Source organism: Chrysemys picta, chromosome 25 (genome assembly GCF_011386835.1).
Source record: "Chrysemys picta bellii isolate R12L10 chromosome 25, ASM1138683v2, whole genome shotgun sequence".
NCBI lineage: Eukaryota > Metazoa > Chordata > Testudines > Emydidae > Chrysemys > Chrysemys picta.
Window position 1 is genome coordinate 3,273,550 of NC_088815.1, and position 26,102 is coordinate 3,299,651.

Sequence of the window (26,102 nt, forward strand, 5' to 3'; positions counted from 1 at the left end):
AGGAATTATTTCAGCTCAGTACTAATGCGGACACGAGAACGAATGGATATAAACTGGCCGTGGGGAAGTTTAGGCTTGAAATTAGACGAAGGTTTCTAACCGTCAGAGGGGTGAAATTTTGGAACAGCCTTCCAAGGGAAACAGTGGGGGCGAAGGACCTGTCTGGCTTTAAGATTAAGCTAGATAAGTTTATGGAGGGAATGGTTTAATGGGATAACGTGATTTTAGTCAAATGAACAGTGTGCCATCGCTGGTAAGTAGTATCAATGGCCAATGAGGGTCTGGCTGGAGAATCTTGCCAGCATGCTTGGGGTTCTACTGATCGCCATATTTGGGGTCGGGAAGGAATTTTCCTCCAGGGTAGATTGGCAGAGGCTCTGGAGGTTTTTCGCCTTCCTCCGCAGCATGGGGCAGGGGTCGCTAGCTGGAGGATTCTCTGCGACTTGAAGTCTCTAAACCACAGGACTTGGGGACTTCAACAGCAGAGTCAAGGGAAAGGGGTTGGGACGGCTTTGTGGCCTGCATCATGCGGGAGGTCAGACTAGATGATCATAATGGTCCCTTCTGACCTTAAAGTCTATGAGTCTATGAGGGCGAGTGGGGAGCAGGGGGCAGAGAGGCTGCAGGGCAAGTGGGGAGCAAGGGGCACAGAGGCTGCAGGGGCGGGGGGGTGCAGAGGCTGCAGGGTGAGGAGGAGCAGGGCAGGCAAGGGCATAGAGGCTGCAGGGGCTGTGGGGCGAGTGGGGAGCAGGGAAGCACTTATCAACCCCCAACCAAGATCAGAGCGGGAGGGAGGAGGGGGAATGTGGGGTGCTCAGAGGAGGGGGCAGAGTTGGAGCAGGGACTTTGGGGAAGGGGTTGGAATGGGGGCGGAGAAGGAGTGGGGTTGGGTGCGGGGAAGGGGCCCCGTGGAGTGTCCTCTTTTTTAAATGTTTGAATATGGTAACCCTACATTTGCTACAGCCACCCTGCTACTGCTGTGAAAGACACACCGAACTCATTCACTCCGTACCTGCCTCATTCACTGCCCCAGCAGTACAGTAAGTGAGGTTAGACTCTTCTGGAAAAGATTTCAGAACTCATTCTAGCTAGCAACGGACAACCTGAGAAACATGACAGCAAGAGAAGAGGCTTCTCTTTTATCGACAAAGGGGATTCACAATCAGCCTTATAATGAGACCATGGTTGTAACCTTAGCTGTACAGAGGCTGTCACCTCTCCATAATTACATATCCTTCTGCTCCACAAATGCAGGCTTCTGCTGCTTCAGCTGAAGCTAAAGTGTTGTTTGCGGTCACCTATGGATGGACAGATGGACACACTCTCTCTCTCTCGTTTTCTCACTGCCACTGAAGTCATTAGCAAGAAATTCCTGTTGACTTCAGTGGAAGCAGGACAGGGCCTAAAGCTATCCGACACAAAAATCTGTATTAAAACCTTACTTAATTACAAGCAATCTTCTTCAAATCTAGCCTGCACATACATTTTCAAGGAACCTTTGCTATATGGAAAGTTTGCAGGGGTCGGAACAAGCCACTAGGTGCACAGAAACATCAGACTTATGTTGAAATATTTCTGTAATCTACAATGGTGGCTCACTGGTTAAGACAGGCAGATAAATTGGGGGGCACACTGAGGCTTAATACCGAGGGGCTTATGAGTGAGTGTTCCCCAGCTAGCCAACAGCGCTCGCCAGGGCGATGTGAAAGCCCAGGAGGGGGTGAGGCTAGGTGATGAATGCACCGATCTTTCATTGGAAGAGTTGACGTTTAATTTGCCATACAGTCAAAACCATTAAGAGCCTTCCAAGTGCCAAAGGTTCTGTGGCCTTTCTATTTCTGCAGCATAACAGCGACAGCAGCAAGCATTGGTGCAGCGGGAATCCCCCAATCAGGACTCGTTACAATGGTCATTGTACTAACCTCTGTTGGCCTGCCCACGGATGACATCACACTGATCATTGCAGTTGACTGGGCTTTGTGAGTATTTTTTTTTCCATATCCTATGTTGTTGCTTTTAGTCTTCAGGACAGTGACGCCTGAGTATTCTGACTATATAAATGTAGCTACAGTAGTTCTAATAGATGTGACTGGAGTCTAAGGGGATACAGAACAAGGCATGGAACCAGGAACTCTGCATTGTATTCTTGTCTCTGCCACGGACTTCTTGGGACACCCTGAGGAAATCACTAAAGCACAATTTTCTTAAGTGGCTAGTGATTTATGGGGCCAACATTTTGGATGCCCAGGTTGGGCCTGATTTTAGAAGTTCCATGGACTTTGATAGGAACCATGGGTGTTCAGTCCTGATGAAAGTCAGGCACCAGGCTCAGTGCCCAATTTTGAAAATGTGGCCTATGTATCTCTTTTAATGCAGGTTGTGATCCATTTGGTGATGGCATATGATGGGCTCTCCAGACCTTCCCTAGAGCCCTCAAATAGAACGCAGAGGAAATCTTCCTTCCTAAAACAGTCTGACCCATGTAGGTATGTTCTCCAGACTCGCCTGAGGTTGAGAACATGCCAAATTCTCTCCTTCCTAGTGTGGGGACAGGAACAAGGGAGAGAAAATTCCTTGGTTTGAGTGGAAGGGACAAAACCAGGAGGAGAACAGAGCATGACCTTGTTGCTGTGGAACATCAGCTGGGCGGGGCTGCTAGTTCCCTTATTCACCAGAAATACCTCCTTAAGTGTGAGGAACTGGAGGTCAGAGCAGGACAAGGGTATGAAGGAGGGATCACTTAGCTTTTGAATACCAAGTTAAAACCGCAAAGGGCCACCAGAAACCTGATGGTGGGAATGAAGGGAGGAAAGAGACTATCCTAAGAAATTTGGACACTAGGCCCATAAGCGACTAAGAGCAGAGGTGTGAACTTTTATGGAACTAGGTGCCAACCCCTCAGTAAACAGTGCGTGTAAGAAATGCTCACTGAAATTTTGGCTCTCCTAGCTGAGGTCTCCCTACTGCTACACCATGCCAGGGATGGACCATCCTGGTAGCACGCAAAGAAGGTACTCTCCTTATGAGATTGAGGCACTGTCCGAGTCATCCTGTCAGAGGTGCTCCGCTCTGTTACTGATCATACATACAGAGGCACCTAGAGCTCCCAGGTCTGGATGTACCACTAGCCCTTTCTGAAGAATATCTAGGCAGGTAGAGGGAGGGTGTTGGACAATCTCAGCTCACTGAGCTATGTCTTTCACTGCCATACAGGGATGTGAGGAAGAGAGGACCCTGGGGAGAGCTGCCTTTTTTAGTTCCTTCACATAAAAGGTAGCAGGAGAAACCAGACAGAAGTTCCCACAGACTAGCAACCCATTATGAGCAAGAGCCTACAGTGCTAGGTGTTCCTGTAACTAGTAATACCACCAGCTGTGGTACCACTGGCACATGGCCTTTCCTTTCGATGGGAACAGGTCCATGGTACGAGTCCCCTGCTGGCCAGTTAAGTCAAAAGTTTCCTCCTGTAGAGACATCTAATGGAATACTTTTGACCTGCAAGCCAGCCTACCGGGCCGTTTAGGTGGTTTGTGTTGTACAGGGTTTTCCTCAACAGCAGATTCTTTTTCCATCCAGTTGAACAGAAGTGTGCTTTCCTTGAGCAGTATTGTGTTCAGATAACCACACACAACATAGCAGTGCCTATCAGCACATTTTCCCCTGTATGTCTTGCAGAGCTCTAGGAGCACCAGTCTGATTGCCCTGGTCTGAGGACGTTTACACCAAAGCTCTTCCCCTTCTTAACCGCTGCCCTGTAGCACTAGGATGGTCGTGTGTACAGCCTAGCCCAGCCCAGCATTTGTGTATCGGTTGCAATGCAGAGTCCTGAGTTAGTGCAGAGATACGCTCTTTCTCCGCTTGTGCTGGCTCTGCCACCAACACAGATAACTTCACACCTTAGGCAACCTTCACTGGGGCCTCCGGATTGTTGGAAAGCCCTCGACTGACATTATGTCCATCTGACTGTCACAGGAGGTTATGGTTCTGGGATGCAATCCAGACCAGTGAGGTGGTGTGCCACCACTTGCCCTGCAACCATGGGTGCCTTATAATACTGTGCGGCTGTAGCTCCCAGCCTGGGCCTCTCACAGCCAGCGACCAGCATGCAGATCACACGCTTAGTGTGTGCGCGCTGCACAGCACTGGGCCAGCAGCTCTGACTCCAGCAGCCTGTCTACAGCCCACTGCCCACTCTGGCTTCCGCCAGCTTGGTTACAACCAGCAGGGTGACCCCAACTCACTCCCAGTGCAGAATCTTGCCCAAACTTCGTGTCCTGAAATGGCCAGCCCTTTCCTGGACAGCTCAGAGAAACAGTAAGGTTCATTTGATCCTCTAAAGACACAAAAACACATCACAGCTTATTAACTTAACTGGTAAATATACCCTCCCCTTTTAACACTGCACTGAGCTGGCTTATAGTGAATTTTTCATTTTACTAACAATAGGACAGAGGTTAAGTGACACTCAGTAAAAGGAATGAAGTCAGAAAGGGTTACAAGCAAATAAAAGCAAAAACACACATTAAAAGTCTAAAACTTAATCTAGCAAGATACAAGCTTGTTCAAGATGGTTTCTCTAACTAGTCCTTCTTCCCAGCCATGGCTGGCTTTCCCTCAGCTAGGACCATCCACAAAAGCACAAGGTGCTGGCTTCCCTTGTCTTCTTAGGTGAAAGACCTTTGCCTAAGCAGGTTTCTCACCTATATTCAGGTCCCCCCACACTGAAGGGCCCATCTTCCTCAGCTTGCAGGAACTCTGGCCTCTTGTGTCTGTCTAGTGACAGATGCCAAAGAGTTCCCCCCACCCCCCTTCCTATGAGGTTTCCATTCCCCTGTATGATTTCTACGTAAATGGGGCTTCCATTGTTTGATTCTACCATGCTTAATTTGCATAGGAGACAGGTAGTTAGCTGTGACATTCCCTCCTATCTGGGCAGACAGCACAGCCGAATATCACTGAGTATCTATAATGCCTTATAGTGTTAATACATACCGTACGTTTCAGAACTATATGAATCACCAGTGTCTCAACTTTCAGAGAAGGCCTCACTCTAAACACGTGTATAATACAGTAATGCAGCACACAATCCGTTGATTCAGTTGCTTATCACTTGAGGTTCAGCCCCCCTCCCCCGGCTTTATAGACCAGCCCACCTGTGAAATGGATTCTGAAAAGTAAAACACAGACCAAGCTTCCCTCTCCTGCCTGGTGTAGATGCCACGTTGTCTTTATGTAACTGAGGTAAACACATATTCCTGTGTTTAGGACAGACTAGTTTAACAACTCCCCATGACACACCTGGTTTGAACAGAGTTATCATTCCAGCATATGTCCTTAACTCTTCGTACCTATCACGTACACACATCACACAAGAATAGTAATGACTAGTGAGTTATTCATTTTCAAATACCACCTCACAAGGCATATTTTGTACAAAGATTATGACAGTAATGTGTAGGGTGTGAATATGGGGGGGTGTCGTGTCACAATAACAAAGTCTGAGCACAAAACTATGCTGCCCAGAAGGGAGAGGACAAACCGCAGTGAGCATAATGGGGCTGCCAAGCTGAGATCTCTGACTGATCCAGCTTCCCAAGTGTCTCTTCCAAGAGAAAGATCCTGCTTTGTCTACTGGTACCTCTAGACTACACAGACTAGTTCATGTGAGGGGCAATGGGAATCTTCTTGCACGGGCGGTGACTTCTATAGGCCCGTGGTGCCTGGGCACCAGGAATATTCCTGGCCCGGCTCCAGCAATGTCTCTCCCTCCGCCCTGCCTTCCGCCCCCGGGCACTCCCCTCCACGTGTCCCCTGAGCCATTTAACCCAGGGCCCCCACCCACCACTGGCAGCACAGCAGAGCTCAGCGGCTTCCTGCGTGCTCGCTCCACGTGGCTGCCGGCCCCTCCCTACAGCCCCTGGGCCGGGTCTGTGTCCATGCCACTGCTCCCTGTGCCAATAGGAAGCTGCAGGGGCAGTGCCTCAGGGTAGTAGCACACGGAGGCACCCCCCCCCCCGGCCCAGCCCGCCTCACCTAGGAGCCCCAGGTAAGCGCCACATCCCCCTCTCAGAATCTGCAGCCCCCCACCCCTTTCCAACACCCCCTCCCGTCTCCAAACTTCCTCTCAGAGCCTGCACCCCCTCCCTCCGCATCCCCTCCCATTCCCAAACTCCCTCCCAGAGCCTGCACCCCTCACCCCTTCCTGCATCCCCACCCCCTGCCCCAGCCCGGAGCCTGCACCCAGCACCCAAACTCCATCCCAGAGCCTGCATCCCCAGACTCCCTCCCCCACCCAAACTCCCTCCAAGAGTCCAACCTCTCACCCCTTTTGCACCTAAACTCCCTCCCAGAGACTGTACCCTGCATCCCTCCTGCCCCCCAATCCCCTGCCCCAGCCCAGGGCCTGCACCCCAGACCCAAACTCCCTCCCAGAACCTTAGGCAGGTGGGTGCGGAGTTTGGGGGGGGAGGGAGCCTCTGGGCACCACCAAAATTTCTACAGACCTGCTGCCCCATCTTCTTGTCATTTACCATTAGGCTCCGTGATTCGAATACTGCAGAGTCTCTGGGACTGCCTGTGTAAGTCTATAATTAACTATAATAACTTCAGAAAAAAACCTGGGCATCATTGTAAGACCGCTCAATGAAGAGCTCTGCTCAGTGTGAAGCTTTCAGATCAGATGACCACTTTGCTAGGGATGTCCTACAGTCATTGTTTAATCTAGCATCCACCTCCAAGCAAACAGGCAACTGTTCTCCACAAAGAGTGGAGAATTATTCAGAGAACGACTGGTTGCTTACCTTACAGTAACTGATTCTTCCCGATGTTTTGTCCACATGGATTCCACAGTCTGCCCTGCTTCCCATTACTAGCGTGACTCTGGCATTCTGTATTGGCAAAGCACCTGCTTTGTGCCCTTAGCTGGGGATGAGAGAGGACATCAGCCCCCATGGACTCTGCTGGCCAAAAGAATCTGATCTCATGCACTTGTGCACCAAGATTAGAAACCAGATGGACAATCACTCCAAGAGGAATGGGACTGCATATGTTAGAGAGGAAACAAATAAGAGGAGACATGTCAGAGATATAGAGAGGGCAGAAATTACGCTTATTCAGAGGTTTTAAGTACAGAAGGGATCACTATGGTCACAGTCTGATTGCCTACACAACTCAAGCCATAGATTTTCACTCAGTAATTTCTGCTTCAAGTCCAAAAACCTGTGGGTGAATTAGAACATATCTGTTGGAGTCTTTAAATAGGGTTACCATATCTCAAATAAAAAAAGAGGACCCTCCACGGGTCCTGGCCCCGCCCATTTCCCCACCCCTAGCCCCGCCCCAACTCCACCCCTTCCCCACCCTAACTCCGCCCCTCCTCCCTCCCACTCCCAGCCAGGAGGAAAGGGCTGCCCCAGTGCTACTGGCTTCAGGGTTGCCGGGCAGCCCCCAGACCCTGCACCCCCAGCTGGCGCTTCCCCAGCGCAGCTGGAGCCCGGGAGGGGAAGCGCCCAGCCGGGGGCGCAGGGTCTGGAGGCTGCCCGGCAAACCGTGAAGCCGGTAGCGCTCGGGCTTTGGGCAGCCCCTATGCCTCCGGACCCTGCGCCCCCAGCCGGGCACTTCCCGTCCCGGGCTCCGGCGGCGCAGGGTCTGGAGGCACGGGGCTGCCCGAAGCCGGTAGCGCTCGGGCAGCCTGGCTCTTAAACAGAGCCGAAGAGGAGCAGAGCCGCCATTTTCCCGGACATGTTCGGCTTTTTGGCAATTTCCCCCGGACAGGGGTTTGACTGCCGAAAAGCCGGACATGTCCGGGAAAAAGAGGACGTATGGTAACCCTACTTTAAATCAAGACCGATGACTTTACGTGATGCAGAAACCACCATATCCCTTGATAAGCTGTTCCTATGGTAAATTACACTCAAAAATTTGCATCCTGTTTTCAGTTTAAAATTTTCTAATCCAATTTTCGGCCGTTGACTCTTGTTGTACCCCTCTGACAAAGAACACTGTAGAATCAAGGCTTGTCTACACAGAGACAATCCAAAAAATTAATTCAAATTAATTTTTAAAGTGGATTAAATTGCATGAAACCCCTGGGTGGACACTTGTGTTCAGAATTAGAGTGGCTTTCGCTTAATTTGATTAAACGAAGGGCTTGTTTACATCCAGCTGGCTGCTGTAACGCTTCACTGAAGCTATTACCTGCACCCACCGAAGGGGTTCTCCTGTCGGTGGAGATAATCCACCCCCCCGAGAGGCATTCTCCCCTTGACCTAGCGCTGTCTATACCATGGGTTAGGGCAGTTTAACTGCATCACTCGGGGTTGTGGATTTTTCACACCCCGGAGCAGTTCTACAGACTTAATTGCCTCGTGTAGACCAGGCCTAAATCAAATTAAATCCACTTTATTTCTGAATAAGAACATGCACACAGGTGTTTAATGCAGTTTAACTAATCCACTTTAAATTCACACCTTTAGTTAATTGAGCCCAGTGTAGACTAGCCCTTAGCTTCCTCTATGATAGGCATTCTTGAAAATCTTGAGGTATCATTAGAGGTGGTTTTGGAACAAATGGATAAATTAAACAGCAATAAGTCACCAGGACCAGATGGTATTCACCCAAGAATAGCAAATGTGAAATTGCAGAACTACTAACTGTAGTCTGTAACCTATCATTTAAATCAGCTTCTGTACCAGATGACTGGAGGATAGCTAATGTGACACCAATTTTTAAAAAGGGCTCCAGCGGTGATCCCAGCAATTACAGGCCTGTAAGCCTGACTTCAGTACTGGGCAAACTAGTTGAAACTATAATAAAAAACAATATTGTCAAACATATAGATGAACATAATTTGTTGAGGAAAAGTCAACATGGTTTTAGTAAAGGGAAATCAAGTCTCACCAATCTATTAGAATTCTTCGAGGGGGTCAACAAGCATGTGGACCAAGGGGATCCAGTGGATATAGTGTACTTAGATTTTCAGAAAGCCTTTGACAAGGTCCCTCACCTAAGCCTCCTATGCAAAGTAAGCTGCCACGGGATAAGAGGGAAGGTTCTCTCATGGATTGGTAACTGGCTAAACGATAGGAAATAAAGGGCTGGAATAAATGGTCAGTTTTCAGAATGGAGAGCGGTAAATAGTGGTGTCCCCCAGGGGTCTGTACTGGGCCCAGTCCTATTCAACATATTCATAAATAATCTGGAAAAAGGAGTAAACAGTGAGGTGGCAAAATTTGCAGATGATACAAAACTACTAAAGATAGTTAAGTCCCAGGCAGACTGCGAAGGGCTACAAAAGGATCTCACAAAGCTGGGTGACTGGGCAACAAAATGGCAGATGAAATTTAATGTTGGTAAATGCAAAATAATGCACATTGGAAAGCATAATCCTAACTATACATATACAATGATGGGGTCTAAATTTGCTGTTACCACTCTAAAAAGAGATCTTGGCGTCATTGTGGATAGTTCTCTGAAAACATCCACTCAATGTTCAGCGGCAGTTAAAAAAGTGAACAGATGTTGGGAATCATTAAGAAAGGGATAGATAATAAGACAGAAAATATATTGCCTCTAAATAAATCCGTGGTACGCCCACATCTTGAATACTGTGTGCAGATGTGGTTGCCCCAGCTCAAAAAAGATATATTGGAATTGGAAAGGGTTCAGAAAAGGGCAAAAAAATGATTAGGGGTATGGAACAGCTTCCGTATGAGGAGATATTATTAAGAAGGGGACTTTTCAGCTTGGAAAAGAGACGGCTAAGGGGAGATATGATTGAGGTCTATAAAATCATGACTGGTGTAGAGAAAGTAGATAAGGAAGTGTTGTTTACTACATCTCATAACACAAGAACTAGGGGTCACCAAATGAAATTAATAGGCAGGCTTAAAATAAAAGGAAGTATTTCTTCAGACAACGCACAGTCAACCTTTGCCAGAGGATGTTGTGAAGGCCAAGACCACAAGAGGGTTCAAAAAAGAACTAAATAAATTCATGGAGGATAGGTCCATCAATAGCTATTAGCCAGGATAAGCTAGGGAATGGTTTCCCTAGCCTCTGTTTGCCAGAAGCTGGGAATGAGCGACAGACAGGTGATGGATCACTTGGTGATTCCCTGTTCTGTTCATTCCCTCTGGCATTGGCCACTGTCGGAAGACAGGATACTGGGCTAGATGGACCTTTGGTCTGACCCAGTAGGGCCATTCTTATGTTCTTATCTCTTCCTTAGGCCATGTCTACACTAAAAAAATTATGTCGACTTAAGTTACATTGGCATACAGCAACATCGCTTGTATTTGTGCGCACTATGCTCCTTGTGTCGGCACACACCTCCTCACCAGGAGCGCTGGGATCGATGCAGAGTGCAGGGCACTGTGGCTCAGTGTTCCACTGTGCAACTTGCTACCTGGCGACACAGGATGTTTTGGGAAGTTTTTGCAATGCCTCATGAAGCAGAAACGAGTTGCACAGGTGTGACTAGGAGCATGGGGTCAACTTCTCATAATGAAGTGTTCTCCATCCCATAATTTCATTTGCATCCCATATTTCACACCTCTTCAAAATCCCCATAAACCCATATATCCCTCCTCACTGGCCGCTATCTCTGACAAACACGTGGAGCCTGCACAGCTCCGCATTATTGTCATGAGCGTTGCAAGCACAGGGTGCCTAATCTTGCAGTACACCTCTACCCTGATATAACGCTGTCCTCAGGAGCCAAAAAATCTTTCCGTGTTATAGGTGAAACCGCATTATATCAAACTTGCTTTGAGCCGCCGGAGTGCGCAGCCCCGCCCCCCCAGAGCGCTGCTTTACCGCATTATAGCTGAATTTGTGTTATATCGGGTCGCGTTATATTGGGGTAGAGGTGTATTTGCAGAGCCCCAAGAGGACCTGTGGGGAACATGACATTTCCTTGAAGGCTAGATCACTGTGGGACATAGACAGAAACAAGTCAAGGTTGTTGGTGGCATTCACAGAGCAGCTGCAGGTGGTGGAGCACTGCTTCTGGGCCTGAGAAACAAGCACTGACTGGTAGAATCGCACTGTTGTGCAGGTTTGGGATGACGAGCAGTAGCTGCAGATTTTTTGGATGCACAAAGCCACATTCCTGGATCTGTCCACCAAACTTGCCCCAGTCCGCCAGCGCAGGGACATCAAAATGAGAGCTGCACTGACAGCGAAGAAGTGAATGGTGATTGCACTGTGGAAATTTGCAATGCCAATTGCTACCGGTTGGTGGGAAATCATCTTGGAGTTGGGAAATGCACCATGGAGACCACTGTCATGCAAGTGTGCAAGGCCATTACACACCTCCTGCTATGCAGGACTCTGGGCAATATGCAGGACACAGTGGATGGTTCTGCAGCAATAGGCTTCCTGAACTTCGAAGGGTCAATAGATAGCATGCACATCCCTATTTTAACACCAGACCACCTTGCCACAGAGTACATTACGGTAATGCAAGTGCTGGTGGATCACCGGGGATGCTTTACTGACATCAATGTGGGCAGGACAGGGAAGGTGCATGCTGCAGGCATCTTTAAGAACACAGGACTGTTCAAAAAGCTGCAAGCAGGGACTTTCTTTCCCAACCAGCAGATTACCATTGGGAATGTTGAAATCACAATATCCTGGGAGACCCAGCCTACCCTTTGCTCCCACGGCTCATGAATCCATACACTGGCCATCTTGACAGCACCAAGGAATGCTTCAAATACCAGCTCAGCAGGTGCAGAACAACAGTTGAATGAGCCTTTGGGTCACTGGCGTTGTTTACTTACAACGCTGGACCTCAGTGAAAAAAAAGATCCCAATGGTGATAGCTGCCTGCTGTGTCCTGCATATCATCTGTGAATCAAAGGGGGAAAGTTTCCATCAGGGTGGAGTTGGAGCTGCTGAATTTGAACGGCCGAACACAAGGACTATTAGAAAGGTTCAGTACAGAGCTATGTAGCTCAGGAAGACTTTGAAAGAACATTTAATAGTGAGCCAGAACAGTGTGTGTTGCTGCAGTGTACTCTACCTGGCCTTGCTCTTTTGCAGCCTGGTACAATTCTTGTGGTGATTGTGTGTGTGTAGAAATAGAACATTGCCAATGCACCTATTAATATAGTCTTGAATGAGGTTATGGTTTCTGTGACAAAATGAAGTAACAGGAAATTGGTGCTTGTCAGACCTGCTCAGCACCAGACAGCACATGTTGTGAACTAATAAAGATGAATTTTGTTCCAAAAATTGATTTTTATTCTGTAACATGAACCAGGCAATTACAAAACCTTTTGAAACTTAATAAATTAAGGGAACAGAACTTATGAAGGGGAAAGAACATAACATTTCCATTTCAGGTATACATACACCAGCCGTGGCTTTCACAGGTCAGTCTACGTGTAGTTGTGATTGTCTTTCACGTCCCTTGGGGTGGAGTGGTAGGGGCAGTGCAGCGACCTACATTCCCTGTAAGCTGCGCGGATGCGCAGCAGCCTACTTAGCACTGCGCAGGCGCTTAGGGACCCCGGCCAGGGACCTGCTGCGGCCCCCACCTAGCCCAGCCCCCAACCTGCCACGGGAGGGGCACCCCACCCCCAACCCCAACTCACCCTGCGGCCTGGACCTACCATGGCTGTAGTGGCCCAGACCCAGGCGCGGCCCTCCCCTGGTACGAACCTGCTGGGGCCAGGGGAGGGGCACCCATCCTGCAGCCCCAGTCCTAGAGCTCCCACAACAGGGACAGGTACCTCTCCCACCCCAGCCCAGTAGCTGCTGCAGGGAGAGAGAGTGCTGGGGGGGGGGTCCTCTCTCCCCGCTGTAGCCCCGGAGCATCCTCCTACACCCCAAATCCTTGATCCTGGTCCCACCCGAGCCTGCACCCCCAGTTGGAGCCATCACCCCCTGCACTCAACCCTCTGGCCCTCATCCCCGGCCCTTCCCAAGCCCTCACCCCCTACACCCCAGCCCTCTGCCCCAGCCTTCAGCCCCCTCCCATGGGAACCCCTCAGCCCCACCCCCACCACATGAATTTTGTTATGTGCACCTCCATATTGGTACACACAAAATTCATCCTGCACCTGGGTGGGAAAAATTAGCGGGAACACTGGCAGCAACCCCCGATGCCATGTGGAATATTGAGGGGGGTGAAGGGAGGTGACACTGTTCTCTATGGGCTGCAGAGGGAGGCGAGCACAGGATTCTTATACCTGCAAGTTACCACAGTTAGTGCAGCATCTGTTTGCTGCCTGAGAAGCCCCATTATATCCTAGCGTATTTCCCTCTCCTTTTCCTGCTTGGACTCCCGGGCCTTCCTCCTCTCAACTTTTCCCTCTCCATGCTGTCTGAAATGGTCATCCTCCAGGCCCTGGTCTCATTCTCATTCTCTGATGCAGCGCAGGCCTGCATGATCCCATGGAACATGCCAGCCCGAGTCCTCTTCTTTCTCCTCCTTATCTGGCTCAGGCTTTCCGCGGGTGTGGAGGAGGAGACCCTGAAGGCCACAATGGCAGCAGCTGCAGATTCAACACAGAGAGGTACCATTGTTAGTGTATTCACGATGGAAATAGAAACTTAGGATACAGTAACTCCTAAAAAAATGCAACTTTAAGTGAAATGATGTTAAACGAATCCAATTTCCCCATAACATTTAACGTAAATGCGGGGGGTTAGGTTCCAAGGAAATTTTGGGGGGGCAGACAAAAGGCATTATATACTGTACAGCACTGTACTGTAGTTGGGAATGGCCCCTGGCTTCCCTCACACAGGCACAGCCCACTGCAGGCAAGGACGCTAGGAAGCACCTTCACAGCAATAGTAGCAGCTTCCCCGGAGAAGAACAGGCGCCGACTTTGCCGGGGGATGCTCCAGGCACGCCTTCCTGTCCCTGCTCCACCCCAGGCCCACCTCTTCCCACCCCCACTCCACCTCCTCTCTGGAACATGCCGCATTCCCCCCCCCGCCCAAAAGTCCTAAGCGCCGCCAAACAGCTGTTTGGATAGCGATCGCCCCTCCCCCGCCCAAAAGTCCTAAGCGCCGCCAAACAGCTGTTTGGATAGCGATCGATCAGGGATCGATTTATCGCGTGTAGTGTAGACGCGATAAATCAATCCCTGATCGTTCTGCCATCGACTGCTGAACTCCAGTTCAGCGAGAGGCGGAAGCAAAGTCGACGGGGGAGTGGCAGCCATCGATCCCGCGCCGCAAGGACGCGAAGTAAGTGATTCTAAGTCAATTTAAGATACGTCGACTTCAGCTACATTATTCTCGTAGCTGAAGTTGCGTATCTTAGATCGATCCCCCTCCGCCAGTGTAGACCAGGCCTTAGAGGTTTTTAAGGCCTGGTTTAACAAAGCCCTGGCTGGGATGATTTAGTTGGGAATTGGTCCTGCTTTGAGCAGGGGACTGGCCTAGATGACCTCCTGAGGTCTCTTCCAACCCTGATCTTCTATGATTCTATGGTATGCTGCTAGCCTGTGCTCTGCAATGGTTGTCTGCTGAAGTAATTGCTAAGTGGCGTGGTAAAGTGTCCTACCACAGCAGAAAAAAGAAGGCAGCCCTTCCCAGAAACCTTCGGTAGAGGAGTGCAGAGTACCTCCATCAAAGTCTCATTGAGATTTCTCCAAAGGATTCGGGGCACATAACAAACTGCTCCATGTGGTCTTCTCTTGGTTGTTTCACTACTTCTTCTAGCACAAGTAAAAAAAAGTAAATTAACAGATGTGTCCTGCTACTTTGGGGTTTCCATCCCTGGATTTTCAAAGAAAATAGCATATTTACCAGAGGTTCCTTCCCCTGCATCAGGCTTCCCTGAGCTGGACTGTCGGGACTGGCTGGTGGAGTCAAAAACATGTTCTGGCTCACTGGGCAGCTAGATCCCCCAGTCGCCTGGACCCCATATTCCTCCTCCACCTCCTCTTCACTGTTCACGGCAGGGGTCTGTGACTTGGGCTCCTTTAAAGTACTGACAGGGCTCTCTGAGGTCATGGTGAGGTCTCCACCAAGGATGGCATGCAGCTCTTTGTAAAAGTGGCAGGTCTGCAGCTCCGCACCATATCGGTTGTTGCACTCTCTTGCCTTCTGGTATGCCTGCCCCAGCTCCTTGGCTTTCAGCAGACACTGCCGCTGGTCCCCCTTGTAGCTCTTCTCCTGCTGTCCCTGAGCAATCTGCTCTTCTCCCCACAGGCTCAGGAGATCCAATACCTCCTGTGTACTCCAGGCAGGAGCACATCTGCAGCATGTAGCCGGGCATGGTCAGCTGGGCAGTTACACTCAACAGTGGAGAGAGGCTAGGTGTGCTCATCAAGCCGGGCAATCAGGAAAAGGAATTTCAAAAATTGGTGGAGGTTTTTAAAGGGAGGGGCAGCTTCTTGTCCCCATGACCCTTAGGTAGCAAATTCACAATGGCAACCAGAGCCATCTTGTGAGGCATTGTGGGGCAGCTCCTGGAGGCCAAGAACAGTTGATGTAAGTAACGTGGTGTCTATGCTGATACTGCATCGACCTAACTACATCCACCCTGAATCTATGCTGCTTGGGGAGGTGGTGCTATTCAGTTGGTGTAGTGGGGCAGTTACGTCCGTAAAAGTGAAATTTAAGTGTAGACACATCCATAGGGAGGTCTACATAAACTGTCTTGTGTTGACATAACCGTGCAGTGTAGACTAGGCCTTAGTTTAAAGGATTTAGGAGCAGAAATCTTTCAATGGGAATTACACTCCTAAAAATCCAAGGCATTTTAAGGAGCTTTATCTATTTAGGGGGCGTTTTACCCAACTCTTGCATTATAAAGTGTTTTTGAGACCTCAAATCATTCTTGTAGCTTTTCTCTGAATCCTGTTTTCAACATCCTCTTGAGAGTGTGGACACCAAAAGTGAATACAGTATTCCAGTAGTAGTCCCATCAATACATATGCTAAGGTACTATCTACTTCTACTTTTATAAGTAAAATTGTTATAAAATCTATAAAATTTTATAGATTTTGTAACTTTTTTTTAATTCACATTTTGGTAAATCAAAAATGTAGGGCTCAATGACCTGACCTTGTCCTTTTGAACAGCTGTTGCATTTTACTCCAGAGGCAGTTGCCCGGCAATGTCAGGTGAAGCAAATCAGTGTACTGTGAGTGTATATATTTAAAGCACTTTGGGATCTCTTTGGGATAAAAAGGTAGTATGGAAATGCAAGAGGTTATTTATTTTGCTTCTGTTCTTGCAGGGGAAATCAGATTAATCTTCCCAATATCTACCACCACCGGCACTTTCACCAAAGCTAGCTGGCTCTCACGGCTCTTTTTTCTTCTAGAGATCGACTTAGAACAATGACCAATGTCCTGGGTGATGCACTTGCTGCGGGCATCATAGCACATGTCTGCCAGAAAGATTTTGCCCCAAAGCCAGAAAAAGTACGTATATCCATTTGGGAGGGGGGAAAAAAAAGGGGGGGGGTGCCGGAGCAAAAATCAAATACAGAAACTGTGGGCAGGTCAGGGAGCAAAATTAAGAGCATATCTTTCTTGTTTTTGCAGCAAGATCCAGTGAGCAACACTGAGAAGCTTTCTTCTGCAGAGAACTCCCTTCTCCAGCCCAAAGACCACGTGATGGAAATGATTGTAGAAACGTTGTCCGAACGAACAGGAGTTAATTACAGTATCTGCCAGGTGTAATGGCCACAGCATTTTCATCCCCAGGAAGGGGATTCCGGTGCTAAAACGTTGCCAATCTACTGTGTGTGTAGATGTGGACCTTACTGTGCACAAAGAAGGCAGAAAAATCCATTATTTTCTATGGAGGTGTTTGGGAGGCTCTGAAGAGCTAGCGCAGCATAACTGTACTGGCCAGAAGTTAAATAAGCAGCAGTAGTGCCAACTGCTTGCAGCTTGAACCCGAGAGGCTACAGCTATGACGTTGTTGTCTTGACAGTCCAAAATGACAGATTTTTAAAGGTTTCATGTCACTAGTTCTCAACACAATTCTCCCCCCCCAGAACAGAGGAATGGACAGTTAGAGGAGAACCTTAGCCGGTTGTTTTAAAAGGGGGCTGAGAAAAGGTAGAGCTGTGTCACCTTCGCCCATTCTCTGTTAGCAATTGCTGGTCAGTTTGCATTATGTTTATTATACTGATAATTTTTTGACTGTCTTATTTTTAAATGGTTGTTGGTAAATTTTTTTATAGTGAGATTTTATATTTTCTAAAAATGGAGATTTCAAGCAGACTTTCTGCCTGTCATTCCAAATCTAATTCTGTCTTCAAGGAACCGGCTGTTTGGACATCTTCGGACACAGAAGTTAGTAGCAGAGTTGTTTGGAAATGTTCCAATTTTTTCACTTGATAAGGTTCCCAACAACCATTCGTGGCTCTGTCAATGACTGCTCCATCTAGTGTGGTGAAGATGTAGGTATTAAACACAAGATTTGGGAATGAATGGCAAAATTTGCAAGATGAGAGTGGAATACAAAAATCAAAATCATCTTTGGTTTCTTCATGATAAATTTGAACTAAATGCAAGCAACTGGAAACTGCATGCAGGCATGAAAAGGAAATGGAAAATACAATTGTATCTGGATTTAAATTTTTTTAAAAATATGATCAAGCATTAAAACAGTGCTTTTGAATATATTTTATTTATGAATCAATCTTCCTCTTCAAGTATAAAACATGTCATATTAACCAACCCCTCCCCACATCATTTTTCCCGATCAGTGAGTTATGGGCCAGATCCCAATAAAATTATACTGATTTCCCAGCTGAGGACCTGGCCTGTTTTGAATGTTGCTCCAAAGGTAGCCTTAATATATCAAGTCTGGTTTTGTGGCAAAAAAAAAAAAAAAAAAAATCATGAGTGAGTTTATATCCTTTTGGAAATGTCATTCTCCCGCACCCCACTGTATCATTACCACTCCCGTATAACAAAGCGCTGCCTCTCTCAAACTCCCATTCATTTATTTTGCATTCCCTAGAAGGAACCACTCCGTGAATTCCACAAGGGCCTGATCTGACTCTCTGAGGTCAGTGGAAAGGCTCCCATTAACTTCAATGGTGGTTGGATCAGACCCTGAGAGATTGCAGAGCTGCATGGGGTCTATGGATGCAAGCGCCTGTTCCTTGCAGTACATAATTTAAAACAGTCATACTTAGACCTCAGTGGTTCAGGAGCCCAATTAGCAATCAACGTTACCCCACAGAGCCACAATGGTGTGAAGTCATGGTTTCATTTACTATAGTGCTAGGTATTCACATTTAAACAGTATGACGGGGCAATATTTAGATTATATATTATTCTCACAGCAAAATGACTGACCAAGTATTTTATCAACTACAATTGGTTAATAACATAGTAGAAGCATCCTGATTGGTCAATCACTTAAATTGGTTAATAATTAAATCACATAGTGTTTGAATATCACGTGCTGCAAGGAGCAGCAGAAGACACATTAGAGAACCACTTGCAGCTTGTAAGCCTCAGGCTAAGGATCACGGATTTAAAAGGTATAATTGTGAGGGGAAGGGAGAAAAGCCTTTGAGGAAATAGCTAGTACTTATTTCCTTATGAAATACCTCCGGGGCATTCTACAGTGCGCAGCACAGAGGCTATTATTTCAAGAACAAAAATTTTATAAACTGGATCTAAAATTTCTATGTATGATTCAATGTAATCTTCCGGGGAGTTTTAATTTTTTTTTTCTGTTTTTTTGTAAGAAAAATATAAACTGCATCTTCTATGTGGCAAGTAGAAAAGCAAATGCTATTAAAATTATGCAAATAGGTGTGCGCAGCCCAAAACCACATTTTCCTTTACTGTTTATTTAACCAAAATGTCAATGACAGCTTTGGGCCTTATGATGGTTGGCCCTGCAAGGCTGCAATAAGAAAGTGTAAGCAGGGCTACAGCGACCTTTGTAGGGGGACAGCACCTAGCAGAAATCAGCCAGCCAGGAATGGCCAGTTTGTGGCAGTGGGGACAGCAGATTTCATTAATTAATTAAAAAACCTTTTTCTATTCAAAATCAAGACAATTAAAACCTACGTACCCTTGAGGGAAAAGGGAGCGAGGGTAAAGCCAGTGTGTGTAAACACTTACTTGTTGCTTCATTTCAGGTTAGACTGAAAAGCTTTTTGGGTCATGGACTGTCTCTAATGCAGTACTCACCGGGACCTTTGGGAGCCACCATGATCCAAACACCATATATACTATTAGTGGCTCTTCAGATCAAGAACTCCACTCCCTCCTGAAGATTGCAAAGAGGAATAAAGACTGCTAACATTACTATATAAATTTGAATTTGTTAGTAAATTTGTTTCATTTTCTCAAATCCAAAATGGAATGGAAATCTTTGAAATTAAAAAAAATACTAATCTTAGAAACCCTTTCAGTACGGTTGAGGGATACAGTCTATTGGTCCTAGGCCTTGTCTCTGAGGAGATGTCTACACAGGAACTAGTCACCACGGCTGGTCCGTGCCAGCCGACTTGGGCTGTTTCATTGATATGTAGACTTCCAGCCTCAGGCTGGAGCCAAAGATTGGGGCCCCTCTCATGTCACAGGGCCCTAGAGCCTGGGCTCCAGCCCGAACAGGGCAGTCAACACAGCAATGAAACAGCCCTGCAGCCCAAGCCCCACGAGTCCAAATCAGCGGGCAGGTTTTTCTTTGCTGTGTAGACATACCCAGAGAAAGTTGCACCAATTCAACTGAAATTTGTTTAAAACCAAAATAAGGATATCCCTAGCCCTTTCGTACAGGTTTAACAAAATTAGTTTAGAATCAGACCTTAAGTTAAACTGATGCTATTTTCTCTCAGACAGATCCAGTTCCACCCTGAAGGCTGATAGAATGCATGATGGTACTGTCTTAATATTTACACATCTCTTCCAGGTACCTAAGGGGGGGAAAGGCCCTCAGAGGTGATCAAACTGCTCTCAATTCTAATACACAAACATGTAAGCTTATGTTGTATTCCATAGCCCTTCTTAGAGAGCATCACAACTGGTGGTTGCTGCATCTGTTAACATGACAGTAGGAGCTGGTGGATGAAAAGAATACAGGCTTAAAAAGTAAAGCATTTGTTTTCCTGAAAAATTATTTGCCCTAATAAAATGTAATGGCTCAACAGACATCTAGGTGATGCCATTTAATTTATTTCTCTAGTTTGGTGGACTAATTTCCTAACTGAAGGGGAGAAATAACTTTAGGGGGAACCTTGGGTGCTGCCCAGATTTCTAGTTCATCAGGAAAAGCGATAGAAAAAGCGTCTTTGTAAATTGAATTTCTTGTCAATTAAACACACTCTGCCAAAGCAACGGCCACAAGGAAGGCAACTGAGACACGAAAACTAATGAGATGGTAGCCTCTGAATCAAATGGGTTTTACCAATAGTTAATTCAAAACTAAATTCATCTTCTGGCTAGCCAACCTATAACTTTCAGCACAGTGGTTACAGCACTCACTTGAGATGTGGGAGACCCACATTCAATTCCTCTGTCTGTTGGGGGAGGAGAAAGAATTTGAACAGGGGGTCTCCCACCTCTCGGGAGGGTGCTTTAATCACTGGGCTAGAAGTTATTTGGTGGGCACCACTTCGTTCTACCACATTTCGAATGGGATCCAATCCAGTAGATGGACTTGGAGCACAGCTAGTGGATAAGGCCCCTCCACAACTTAGGCAAATTCCTATTTTCCCCTGGTTTGTGAACTGTCCTGAGCCTCAGGCAGAAGATAGGCACCTGGAAGCTTAGCAGGAGGTGCATGTTCAGAGGCAGGAATGTAGGCGCTGAGTAAGTTTAGACACCTATAGGGTTTGGTGGGAGTTTTGTGGATCGCCATGGAGCCAAAACTAGGATTGAAGTCCTAAACACCTTTGTGGATCTAGGCCTAATGTGAGTTGCGCTAGGTCTCCATGGTTGCAGGCTAGGGCCTTACCCATTGGGCCATCCTCTAATTCTTCACTGCAGGGCCACACTAGAAACAGCCCCATTCAAGAACCCCCACTTAAATAACATTTTTGATCCATTTAATAGGGACCACACCTTGATATGGTTCAGTACTTTTTTTTTTTTTTTTTTTTAATAAAAAAATTGTACAGTACTGAGGCAAATACCTTTAGGAAATACAAGTAAATTACATCAGCGTAATTACTTTTATTAACCTCACTTTCTTCTTGATATAATTATTTGACAAGAGTATAAATTTTATTTTTAATACAAGAACTATATTCTATCTAGCCCTTCTAACTGGCATTTCCATCCTTAAATTCTTTATTGAAAGAGGCATATATTATCAGTTCCAATATTCTGCCTGCCATCAGGCTAACCAGAGAGACATGGAGGGTGAGGTAGTATCTTTTATTGGACCAACTTCTGTTGCTGAGAGAGACAGGCTTTCAAGCTATACAGAGGGTCCCTCAAGTCTGGGAGAAATATTCACAGTGTCACAGCTAAATACAAGGTCAAAGCATCACTAATTATCACATATTCTAAGGGGGCCCTGTAGTAAAGGGATGTTAGCGGGTTACAGATTGCTGTAATACGCTATAAATCCAGTGTCTCTGTTCAGTCCATGATTTTTAGTGTCTAGCAAAGTTATGAATTTAAGCTCCAAGGCTCGTCTTTTGAAAGTGTTGTGCAGGTGCCTTTGAGAATGAGGACTGAGCCTGTATTTGACCTAGCCCATTTATAATCACCCGGTCATATCTGGAGTTGGTTTCTCATTTTTCATTCCTTTTTCGTAATCTCTAAAGCAAGATGGTTTTTAGCTCAAGCAGTATTTTCCCCATGACAATGGAAGTGAGGCATCTTAGACATCTAGCAAGTTATTAAAAAAACCCCTCAATTTCTATTCACATTTTTCTGTTGAAATTTTTGGCTGCAGTCAATACTGCTCACAATTAACTTTAGCTTTGGAAAAATCAGTTCTTGTAAAGCATATATATTATTGGTTAGGACTGTATTCCATTTGCACAAATCAACTGCAACTCAAGTGAGGTTTTTTTACCCACAAAAGTTTATGCCCAAATACATCTGTTAGTCTTTAAGGTGCCACCGGACTCCTTGTTGATTTTGTGGATACAGACTAACACGCTACCCCCTGATACTTGCAACTCAATTGGTCCCTTGTATTTAGGCTACCAATATTGTTTAGTTCAGTGGACAATTCATCTTTCTCTGTCAGAATGAGGTCTGCTATTGAATGACCGCATATTGGATCTAATGTATTTTGTGTAAGTAAAACGTTCTTAGAGTATCTCAAAATTATAATTTTCTATTGATGGCCTGAGACCTGCAATAAATCTCCCAGGTTGAAATTCTCCCTGGATAATGCACTTTTTCTTTCTATTCATTATAGATAGGTGCTTAACAAGCTGTTTACCCTGTTCGCTAATCTTATTTGGTAATCCATAACAGACCCCTTTCAATGCCTTCCTTTGTGCTCTATCATTGATCCCCAAGTATTCTTTAAGATCTTGTGCTTCCAAGTTGTCAATAATACTAAAGCAGGTAATAGCATCTTTGGCCTTGTCTACACACAAGCTGGCACTGATTTAACTACATTGGTTTAAAAACACAGTAAGTTGAACTGGTGAAAGTCTGTGTGCAGATAAAGCCTCTGATGATGTGGCCAGCTCCCTCTACCCTTCCTGAGGAGGTTGTAGCCAGTGCAGCTGGTATCAAGCGGAGTGTCCCAGGGGTCAGTCCTAGGCCGGTTTTTTTCTACATCTTCATTAATTATCTGGATGATGGGATTAATTGCACCCTCAGCAAGTTCGCAGATGACACTAAACTGGAGGGAGAGGTAGACACGCTGGAGGGTAGGGATAGAGTCCAAAGTGACCTAGGCAAACTGGAAGATTGGGCCAAAAGAAATCTGATGAGGTTCAACAAGGACAAATGCAGAGTCCTGCACTTAGGAAGGAAGAATCCCATGCACCGCTACAGGCTGGGGACCCACTGGCTAAGCAGCAGTTCTGCAGAAAAAGACCTGGGGATTCCAGTGGATGAGAAGCTGGATATGAGTCAGCAGTGTGCCCTTGTTGCCAAGAAGGCCAATGGCATATTGGGCTATATTAGTAGCAGCATTGCCAGCAGATTGAGGGAAGTGATTATTCCTTTCTATTTGGCACTGGTGGAGCCACACCTGGAGTATTGTGTCCAGTTTTGGTCCCCCCCACTACAGAAGGGATGTGGACAAATTGGAGAGTCCAGCGGAGGGCAACGAAAATTATTTACGAGGAGAGGCTGAGGGAACTGGGCTTGTTTAGTCTGCAGAAGAGAAGAGTGAGGGGGGATTTGATAGCAGCCTTCAACTACCTGAAGGGGAGTTCCAAAGAGGATGGAGCTCGGCTGTTCTCAGTGGTGGCAAATGACAGAACAAGAAGCAATGGTCTCAAGTTGCAGTGGGGGAGGTTAGATATTAGGAAACACTATTTCACTAGGAGGGTGGTGAAGCACTGGAATGGGTTCCCTAGGGAGGTGGTGGAATCTCCATCCGTAGAGGTTTTTAAGGCCCAGCTTGACAAAGCCCTGGCTGGGGTGATTTAGGAGGTGGTGGTCCTGCTTTGAGCAGGGGGTTGGACTAGATGACCTCCTGAGGTCTCTTCCAACCCTAATATTCTATGATTTTAATATTCCAATCATATGAATCTTCCCATTGTTTTTATTACCAACATCAAATTTTCTCTCATACATGAAAGAAATTCCAATCCCTCCTGTTTAATACCCAGGTTCCTGGGAATGACATAAGAAATTAAATAATTTATTCCTTTCATGTCTTTTGATACTTTGATTTACGTCCATGACACCTTGAGACCAAGTTACACGTTTGAGCATATGAATGGCGGTTACTCCCTTAATGTCCTCCTCTGTCACAGCTTAACACCTACCTGACTTGTCTAGCCCGTCTATCACCAGAATTAGACAGCCTCCTTCACAATGGAAGGGGGACCAAACTGTAGGCCATCTTATATGGGAAGAGGGTCTGATGTTCCAATCATTTACCTAGACATCAGTTCACCCCAAGAATCCTCTGCCTGTGTTCCCTTGCTTGTGGAAAGTCATCTGGACTTTCCTTGTCAACAGTTCTCCTCCAAGATCCCTGAAGTCTTCAATTATCTGTGAAACCAGGTCATTGGTGCCAAAATTTAACAGACATCATGCCTGCTGTCTTAAGAATCTTGTCCAATCTTGCAGTCACATCCCTTGCCTTAGCTCACACCATCCTGCTGGCTGTACCCTTCAGAATGTTTTGTCGACTTTTCCTAACATGGATTTCCCAATAAGGTGTCTGTTTCCTCTGGCTGGCTGGAGGTTTTCTCTTGGACATAACCCAATCCAAAGACTTGGGACAAGTGGCTGCCTGCAGTTATGTCCCCTGCAACTCTCTTCCTTTCCTCTAGTGGATTTCTCAGAGACATTCTCTGCAGTTGTCACACCAAGCACTTGATGTTGATCAGATAGCTTTAGTCACGTAGAATTCCTCCTAGTTCTCCTTTCCCCGTGGTCACAGTGCCAATCATTATCTTTGTTTTCTACTCTCTCCTGATCATTCTTAGCTGATTCTTCCTCCCTTGTTGAATCTACAGTGGTGATGCCTAAACTTTCTCTGATGTAAGATTAAGAGGAGTTCTTTTCTTCCCATACAGGCATCAGTTTGCATGTCTTACACAGAAAGTCTCTTGTCTTCAGGCAGGAAAGAACACATGGTACATCCTCTGCAGGTCACAATACCTGTTCCCTTGCTGGTCAGTAGGGTTACCAAAGTAGAAATGTAGATTCCGCCCTCACTATTCTCACAACAGAAGCTTCTTGACCAGTCCATCTCTTTTGGGGAATATGAGATGGGACCAGAGGCGAAGTTTAGCGATTGTGAAGGATATGGGCTTGAACAACAGACACTCATCAGCTCTCCATGTGGTTTAATTAGCCTCGCTGACAATCTCTTGTATCTACAACTGTAAACTCCCCAGCCTCTTTTTCCCTTTTGCCTCATGAACTCATAGAAAGGGTGGCTCAGTCAAGTTGGTTCCTATGGCTGGGGCACACCTCGTCTCTGACTTCAATATGGAACTGGGGTGACTGTTATTCCATTCTCTCCCCCTAGATGTAGGGATGTAGAATAATGGACTAGCTGGACCAGAGGTCACATCCAGTGTGTCAATTCTTGTCACTGATAGGTGTTAGCACCAAATGCTTCAGAGGAGGGAGCAAGAAATAATAAAGCAGATATGGGACAATCTGTCCCCCTTGCAAGTCTCGACCTACTAGTCCGAGATAAGCTTAATCCCCAAAGAATGAGGTGTTATAACCAAGGTTGTTCTCCCAAGAGCTCCTCCTTCCTCATCTCCGAAAAATGGGGGCTAGAAGTTCTGTACTGAGTCTGAACAGTCCCTCTCTTTTGCCAGGTGTCTTTGCCATCACGACTATTTCTCTTTAGCATGTCCCCACCTGGGGTATCCCACACATAACATCAATTGTGATACTGCTTACAACAGAGTGCCAGCATGCCCCTGCCCACCTCTGAGATGTGTTGCTCATGTCCATTCCATTCTAGGTGAGCACGTGCCCATGTGTGCAGCTGTCGGAGATTTTTGCCTTAGCAGTATCTGTAGGATCAGCTGTGGCATCCTCTTGAGTGTTGTGCTCACGCGCCAGGATATTGGGCACCACCAGCCCTACACCCTCGCAGTTCCTTCTTGTTGGCAACTCTGACAGAGAGGCAGGAGGGCAAGTAATGGAATGGACGTGAGCAACACATCTCGAAGAACAACAGTTATGAAAGGTAGGTAACTTTTTTCTTCTTCAAGTGCTTGCTCATGTCAATTCAATTCTAGGTGACTCACAAGCAGTATCCATGGAGGTGGGCTCAGAGTTCACGCTCATGCGGCTTGCAACACTGCTCTGCCAAAGCCAGCATCATCTCGGGCTTGCTGGATAAGTGCATAATGAGATTAAACGTGTGGAAAGACAACCAGGTAGCAGCCCTGCAGTTATGCTGAATCAGCACCTGGGCCAGGAAGGGTGCTGACGAAGCCTTCACCCTAGTTGAGTGGGCAGTCACGGTCGCTGGTGGAGGCACCTTCACCAGATCATAGCAGTAACGGATGCAGGCCGTGATCCAAGATGAAA

General features: G+C 46.7%; 1 protein-coding gene across 1 annotated transcript; it reads left to right on the forward strand.

Moving 5' to 3' along the window:
• Positions 1-1,848: 1,848 nt before the first annotated feature.
• Positions 1,849-17,816, forward strand: LOC135977398 (excitatory amino acid transporter 5-like). Its single transcript, XM_065578133.1, has 3 exons — positions 1,849-1,979; positions 16,292-16,391; positions 16,515-17,816. The coding sequence occupies exons 1-3, from the start codon at positions 1,906-1,908 to the stop codon at positions 16,650-16,652; spliced, it is 312 nt and encodes a 103-aa protein (XP_065434205.1). The 5' UTR covers positions 1,849-1,905; the 3' UTR covers positions 16,653-17,816.
• Positions 17,817-26,102: the final 8,286 nt, after the last annotated feature.

What these genes read in the sequence shown, in the direction of transcription:
- LOC135977398 (XM_065578133.1), top strand. Translation starts at nt 1,906, where the DNA reads ATGGTCATTGTACTAACCTCTGTTGGCCTGCCCACGGATGACATCACA. An exon ending in ATTGCAGTTGACTGGGCTTT is followed by an intron (nt 1,980 to 16,291) that starts GTGAGTATTTTT and finishes TTTTTCTTCTAG; the next exon opens with AGATCGACTTAGAACAATGA. An exon ending in TTGCCCCAAAGCCAGAAAAA is followed by an intron (nt 16,392 to 16,514) that starts GTACGTATATCC and finishes TTGTTTTTGCAG; the next exon opens with CAAGATCCAGTGAGCAACAC.